General features: G+C 53.7%; 1 protein-coding gene across 1 annotated transcript in view; it reads right to left on the bottom strand.

The window, feature by feature from the left end:
• The window catches only part of LOC107118484 (maestro heat-like repeat-containing protein family member 2B), a 131,178-nt gene that overhangs the window by 78,196 nt on the left and 45,237 nt on the right, over positions 1 to 7,745 (bottom strand). Inside the window, exons 17-18 of the mRNA XM_015420841.1 lie at positions 3,818 to 3,970; positions 964 to 990 (exon numbers count right to left, since the gene is read on the bottom strand). Of these exons, the coding sequence (XP_015276327.1) occupies positions 964 to 990; positions 3,818 to 3,970 (180 nt within the window). The remainder of the gene's footprint in view (positions 1 to 963; positions 991 to 3,817; positions 3,971 to 7,745) is intronic.

Here is a 7,745-nt window from a genome sequence, read left to right as displayed (position 1 = left end):
GGCAGCGACCCTGCGTTTCCCAAGACAGCCGAATGAGGACATGGGGGGGGGCACACTTACATGCAGGACCAGAGGTCATTTTGGGGGGGGATCGCGAGGGATTGCAGTTCCCCCGGGTGAGGTACGGGGGGGGCGGGGCACATGACGAAGACCCGCCCCCTGCTTCGGCAGTGGAGCTGCAAGGCCGGCGGCGGTGACCGGGACCGTTGGGGGCGGGGTGGGTGGCTTTATGACACACTTCCGGTGATGTCAGGGGGTGTGGCCTTACGAGACACTTCTGGTGATGTCAGGGGGTCCGGGCCCCTCATGGGGCTCGGCAGTGGAGCTGCAAGGCCGGCGGCGGTGACCGGGACCGTTGGGGGCGGGGTGGGTGGCTTTATGACACACTTCCGGTGATGTCAGGGGGTGTGGCCTTACGAGACACTTCTGGTGATGTCAGGGGGTGTGGCATATGCTAATGAGCGCTTTTTCTACGAAACGACCCCTGTGCAGGACTGCCATGTTTGGGTTGGGAAATTCCTGGAGACTTCCTGGGACTTCACTGGGGTATAATGCCGTCGAGGGCCCACCCCCCTCCCCTTCCAAAGTGGACATTTTCTCCAGGTGGACCGATCTTTGTCTTGAGAGCAATTGCAATCCCGGGAGATCTCCAGCCGCCACCTGGTGGTTGGCTACCCTATTTAGAACGCTTGGGAAATCGGAGGAGCTTTTCCTGAATGGCCACAAGAGAAGCTGAGACTGGAAGGAGGCGAAGGAAGTTGTCCACTCCATTTTGGGAAATCCCTGGAGATTGGGGCCTGGGGATAGTGGGGTCTGCGGGGAGACCTCAAGAGGGTACAGTGCCACCGGGCGCACCCCTCCTGAAGCCCTGTGCCCTGGCAGACTCCCCGCCTCATCAGGATAGGCTGACGCCGGCCTGGGTATCAGCATGCAAATAATACACGTGAAGCTTGCACCACTCACCTTGTTTGCAATGCTAACGCCCAGCACCTGAAAAAGGAAAGGCAGCCTCTAGTCAGCATTTTGGAAATCGACTTGCAGGGTTCACTCTTTTTTTACAACCGTCTGATGCTACAAAAGGTGTCCCCAGCTTTTTATTGTTTAAAAGTTTTTCATCTTCTTTTCTGATGTGTGTCTCTTGAAGACATAATATATCTGGTTTAAGTTTACTAGCTTGATGAAAGGTCTTCCTTCTTTTTTGGGGTATATTTAGACCATTAACATTTATCGACAGTATCTTAATCTTCTGTCTGTCCATTACGTTTACTCTGTTGTTCTCTTTCTTTCTTTTGTTGGAGTCTCGTAAGTACTTTAGCCGAAGGCACACTCGGGTCTCGAACTGCTGAACTACCGACCTTCCACAGCCTGCAGTTCAGCGTCTTAACCAGTTGAGCCACCGCAGCTCCTGGTTGATCTTTTAAAGGTAAAGGTAAAGGTTCCCTTGCTTGAAAGCCAGTCGAATCCAACTCGAGGGTTGCGGTGCTCATCTCCATTTCAAAGCCGAAGAGCCAGCGCTGTCTGAAGACGTTTCCTTGGGCATGTGGCCGGCATGACTAAACACCAAGGTGCACAGAACGCTGTTCCCTTCCCACCGAAGTGGTACCTATTTATCTACTTGCAATGTCTTGCTTTCGAACTGCTAGGTTGGCAGGAGCTGGAACTAGAGACGGGAGCTCACGCCGTCATGCGGCACACTCGGGTCTCGAACTGCTGAACGACCGACCTTCCACAGCCTGCAGGTCAGCGTCTTAACCACTTGAGCCACCGCAGCTCCTTCATGTCATAATGCAACTGTAACAACAACAACAACAATCTTTATATAAAATTTCAGATCCTGCCCATCACGGAATCCACACGGCAGCACTGTTTGCTGTCAATGAGAAGGGCTCCGTGTTTTTGGGCAAGGGTACAGGAACCCTGTGAACAGGGGGTGATCTCTGGGCGCAGGATCAGAGCTGTGGGTTAGGGTGGTCGGGTCCCTCCCGCGGCCACCAGCAGGGGATTGGGGGGATAGTGTTGCCAGTTCCAGGTTGGGGAACTCCTGGAGATTTGGGGGTGGAGCCATGGGAGGACAGGGACCTCAGTGGGGTACAATGCTGCACAGTCCACCCTCCAAAGCGTCCATTTCCTCCAGGGGAGCTGATCTCTGTAGTCTGGAGATGATCTGTCATTCCAGGGGATCCTCAGGTCCCACCTGGAGGCTGGACTCCCTAGTTGAAATGGTTTCCCGTTCTAGAGAGCTGCAAAGTTCCCCCAGTTCTTCTCTCTGCCAAGACCCCAGTAGGGGCGGGGATTCCTCTGCCCCGAGCTCCCATTGCCTATACTGCCGTGAGCATGATGACGTCATCTCCAGGGAAAGACTTGGAAATGACAGGTGATACCTGGAGCGATATCGCCAGAAACTCTATGGTTTTACCATAGAGTTTCTGGCAATTCCTAGAGCTACCACTGCATCATCACGTTCCCAGTAAGCCCCCCCAATGTCCCCACCCTCAACTCTAGTTCCAAGGAATAATTATTCATGAAATCTAGCTATTTGGTCTCTTTTTTTCGGGACCCAAACAGGCATTAACCCAGCTAGTATGAGGGTAGTTGAAGTTACCCAACATTACACCATTTTCTCCTCTGATGGCCTTCCTTATTTTTTTCTGCGTTTGAAGATCACTCTCCGTTTTGGTCAGGCGGGTGATGTTATGTCATTGTGTCTGCTGCATACAGAGGCACCCCAGCCTGATATTTCTTTCTCATCTGTCTTAAATGCAGGGGTAACTGTATCTCACTCATCTTCCCCTTCCGAGTATATCCTCACTTGGCACCAAGCAGCTCTCTCATCTCCACTTAGAAGCTTATCTGAATTGACACTTCTACTTTGTTTCCTTCTCCAAGGATCCTTGGTGAGATGTCCTTTCCTGGCACAATCTCAGCACTGGCCCGTAGCTATGGCGGGGCTATTGGGGGCTCAGCTTTACCTTAAAGGGACAGCGCCACAAGATTTCCCCCCTCCCTTGCCAGCCGAGTCTTCTCTCTGCTTGCTAGCAGGAAGAAGACTCTGTGGCTGGCAACAGCGACCACGCAGCCGCCCCCTCTCTTCCCCTACCAGCTGGCTGAGCGGGGGGGGGGTTTAAAACTTTAAACCCCCTCTCTGTATCCAGTGGAGAAATTGTGCTGCTGCTGTGGTGCGACTCTTTGCTCAGCTGGATGGTGGGGGAAGAGAGGGGGTGGCTGCTGTTTGCTGGTCCCTGAGTCTTTTTCCTGCGAGCAAGCTGGGAGAAGACTCACCCAGGGTTTAAATTTTTGTTTTAAATTAAGCCCCCCCCCGGCACCAGCAGGGCCCCCCCAATTCCAGAGCCCCCCAGGATAAAAAATCCTGACTACGGGCCTGTCTCACCGTCCCATTCTAGCCCAGCCCCAACAGGTTCCTCTACACCAGCTGATGTTTCTGGGCAACCCTCAAGGGGCAGCCCCATGTGACTTGCACTGCGGTAGTCCAGCCGAGAGAGTACAAATGCCTAGGCAACGGGAAGAAACTGGCAGAAAGGAAATGAAAAGTCTTTGTCCGAACCACTGTGCTCTGTTGGGATGGTGGTTGCCAACTCCAGGTTGGGAAATTCGTGGAGATTTGGGGATGGGGCCTGGGGAGGGTGGGGTTTGTGGAGGGGAGAGAGCTGAGCTGTGAATCCATTTCTTCCCCCAGGGGAACTGATTTCTGCAGTCTGGAGATCAGTTGTAATTCTGGGAGATCACCAGGCCCCACCTGGAGGCTGGCAACCATACACTCAACACTCCACCCCAAAAGTACACCTTTCAAGCCTCTCACCTGCCCGCTGTTGTAGTAATGCTGCAGAACTCGCTTCATTATATCAGTCTCCACCCGGGAGAAGAGGAGTTCCTTTGGAGCACAGAGCGCCACTTTACCATACGTGAGCATCAGCGTTTGGTGGATCTGGCCCCTCCGGCCTTGGTAATAGTCCTGAGCAACAGAAAGAGAGGAGGAAGGTGCGGGGGCTTCTTATCCGGCAACTCGGCAACCAACCTATGGTTCCCCTCACCTGGCTGTCCAGAGTGAGGTTGCAGGTTCACCCCAAGTTGCGTGCTGGGAATGAGGGTGTAGCGTTGCCAGCTCTGGGTTGGGAAACTTTTAGACATTTGGGGATGGACCCTGGGGGTTACAGGGACCGCGGAGGGGTACAATGCAAAAGAAGAAGAAGAAGAAGAAGAAGAAGAAGAAGAAGAAGAAGAAGAAGAAGAAGAAGAAGAAGAAGAAGAAGAAGAAGAAGAAGAGGAGGAGGAGGAGGAGGAGGAGGAGGACATCAGAAGAACCCTGCTGGGTCACACCAAGGGTCCAACTAGTCCAGCATCCTCTATCACACAGTGGCCAACCAGTTCCTCTGGAGGGCCAACAACAGGGCAGAGAGGCCGAGGTCTTCATAAAAACATCAGAAGAACCCTGCTGGGTCACACCAAGGGTCCAACTAGTCCAGCATCCTCTATCACACAGTGGCCAACCAGTTCCTCTGGAGGGCCAACAACAGGGCAGAGAGGCCGAGGTCTTCATAAAAACATCAGAAGAACCCTGCTGGGTCACACCAAGGGTCCAACTAGTCCAGCATCCTCTATCACACAGTGGCCAACCAGTTCCTCTGGAGGGCCAACAACAGGGCAGAGAGGCCGAGGTCTTCATAAAAACATCAGAAGAACCCTGCTGGGTCACACCAAGGGTCCAACTAGTCCAGCATCCTCTATCACACAGTGGCCAACCAGTTCCTCTGGAGGGCCAACAACAGGGCAGAGAGGCCGAGGTCTTCATAAAAACATCAGAAGAACCCTGCTGGGTCACACCAAGGGTCCAACTAGTCCAGCATCCTCTATCACACAGTGGCCAACCAGTTCCTCTGGAGGGCCAACAACAGGGCAGAGAGGCCGAGGTCTTCATAAAAACATCAGAAGAACCCTGCTGGGTCACACCAAGGGTCCAACTAGTCCAGCATCCTCTATCACACAGTGGCCAACCAGTTCCTCTGGAGGGCCAACAACAGGGCAGAGAGGCCGAGGTCTTCATAAAAACATCAGAAGAACCCTGCTGGGTCACACCAAGGGTCCAACTAGTCCAGCATCCTCTATCACACAGTGGCCAACCAGTTCCTCTGGAGGGCCAACAACAGGGCAGAGAGGCCGAGGTCTTCATAAAAACATCAGAAGAACCCTGCTGGGTCACACCAAGGGTCCAACTAGTCCAGCATCCTCTATCACACAGTGGCCAACCAGTTCCTCTGGAGGGCCAACAACAGGGCAGAGAGGCCGAGGTCTTCATAAAAACATCAGAAGAACCCTGCTGGGTCACACCAAGGGTCCAACTAGTCCAGCATCCTCTATCACACAGTGGCCAACCAGTTCCTCTGGAGGGCCAACAACAGGGCAGAGAGGCCGAGGTCTTCATAAAAACATCAGAAGAACCCTGCTGGGTCACACCAAGGGTCCAACTAGTCCAGCATCCTCTATCACACAGTGGCCAACCAGTTCCTCTGGAGGGCCAACAACAGGGCAGAGAGGCCGAGGTCTTCATAAAAACATCAGAAGAACCCTGCTGGGTCACACCAAGGGTCCAACTAGTCCAGCATCCTCTATCACACAGTGGCCAACCAGTTCCTCTGGAGGGCCAACAACAGGGCAGAGAGGCCGAGGTCTTCATAAAAACATCAGAAGAACCCTGCTGGGTCACACCAAGGGTCCAACTAGTCCAGCATCCTCTATCACACAGTGGCCAACCAGTTCCTCTGGAGGGCCAACAACAGGGCAGAGAGGCCGAGGTCTTCATAAAAACATCAGAAGAACCCTGCTGGGTCACACCAAGGGTCCAACTAGTCCAGCATCCTCTATCACACAGTGGCCAACCAGTTCCTCTGGAGGGCCAACAACAGGGCAGAGAGGCCGAGGTCTTCATAAAAACATCAGAAGAACCCTGCTGGGTCACACCAAGGGTCCAACTAGTCCAGCATCCTCTATCACACAGTGGCCAACCAGTTCCTCTGGAGGGCCAACAACAGGGCAGAGAGGCCGAGGTCTTCATAAAAACATCAGAAGAACCCTGCTGGGTCACACCAAGGGTCCAACTAGTCCAGCATCCTCTATCACACAGTGGCCAACCAGTTCCTCTGGAGGGCCAACAACAGGGCAGAGAGGCCGAGGTCTTCATAAAAACATCAGAAGAACCCTGCTGGGTCACACCAAGGGTCCAACTAGTCCAGCATCCTCTATCACACAGTGGCCAACCAGTTCCTCTGGAGGGCCAACAACAGGGCAGAGAGGCCGAGGTCTTCATAAAAACATCAGAAGAACCCTGCTGGGTCACACCAAGGGTCCAACTAGTCCAGCATCCTCTATCACACAGTGGCCAACCAGTTCCTCTGGAGGGCCAACAACAGGGCAGAGAGGCCGAGGTCTTCATAAAAACATCAGAAGAACCCTGCTGGGTCACACCAAGGGTCCAACTAGTCCAGCATCCTCTATCACACAGTGGCCAACCAGTTCCTCTGGAGGGCCAACAACAGGGCAGAGAGGCCGAGGTCTTCATAAAAACATCAGAAGAACCCTGCTGGGTCACACCAAGGGTCCAACTAGTCCAGCATCCTCTATCACACAGTGGCCAACCAGTTCCTCTGGAGGGCCAACAACAGGGCAGAGAGGCCGAGGTCTTCATAAAAACATCAGAAGAACCCTGCTGGGTCACACCAAGGGTCCAACTAGTCCAGCATCCTCTATCACACAGTGGCCAACCAGTTCCTCTGGAGGGCCAACAACAGGGCAGAGAGGCCGAGGTCTTCATAAAAACATCAGAAGAACCCTGCTGGGTCACACCAAGGGTCCAACTAGTCCAGCATCCTCTATCACACAGTGGCCAACCAGTTCCTCTGGAGGGCCAACAACAGGGCAGAGAGGCCGAGGTCTTCATAAAAACATCAGAAGAACCCTGCTGGGTCACACCAAGGGTCCAACTAGTCCAGCATCCTCTATCACACAGTGGCCAACCAGTTCCTCTGGAGGGCCAACAACAGGGCAGAGAGGCCGAGGTCTTCATAAAAACATCAGAAGAACCCTGCTGGGTCACACCAAGGGTCCAACTAGTCCAGCATCCTCTATCACACAGTGGCCAACCAGTTCCTCTGGAGGGCCAACAACAGGGCAGAGAGGCCGAGGTCTTCATAAAAACATCAGAAGAACCCTGCTGGGTCACACCAAGGGTCCAACTAGTCCAGCATCCTCTATCACACAGTGGCCAACCAGTTCCTCTGGAGGGCCAACAACAGGGCAGAGAGGCCGAGGTCTTCATAAAAACATCAGAAGAACCCTGCTGGGTCACACCAAGGGTCCAACTAGTCCAGCATCCTCTATCACACAGTGGCCAACCAGTTCCTCTGGAGGGCCAACAACAGGGCAGAGAGGCCGAGGTCTTCATAAAAACATCAGAAGAACCCTGCTGGGTCACACCAAGGGTCCAACTAGTCCAGCATCCTCTATCACACAGTGGCCAACCAGTTCCTCTGGAGGGCCAACAACAGGGCAGAGAGGCCGAGGTCTTCATAAGAACATTAGAAGAGCCCTGCTGGGTCAGACCAGGGGTCCATCTAGTCCAGCATCCTCTATCACACAGTGGCCAACCAGTTCCTCTGGAGGGCCAACAACAGGGCAGAGAGGCCGAGGCCTTCATAAAAACATCAGAAGAGCCCTGCTGGGTCAGACCAGGGGTC

This window comes from Gekko japonicus, unplaced genomic scaffold (genome assembly GCF_001447785.1).
Source record: "Gekko japonicus isolate JY-2015 unplaced genomic scaffold, Gekko_japonicus_V1.1 scaffold495, whole genome shotgun sequence".
NCBI classification, from domain to species: Eukaryota; Metazoa; Chordata; class Lepidosauria; order Squamata; family Gekkonidae; genus Gekko; species Gekko japonicus.
The sequence above is the reverse complement of the archived record's forward strand: the minus strand, read 5'-3'. Positions and strand labels throughout refer to the sequence as shown.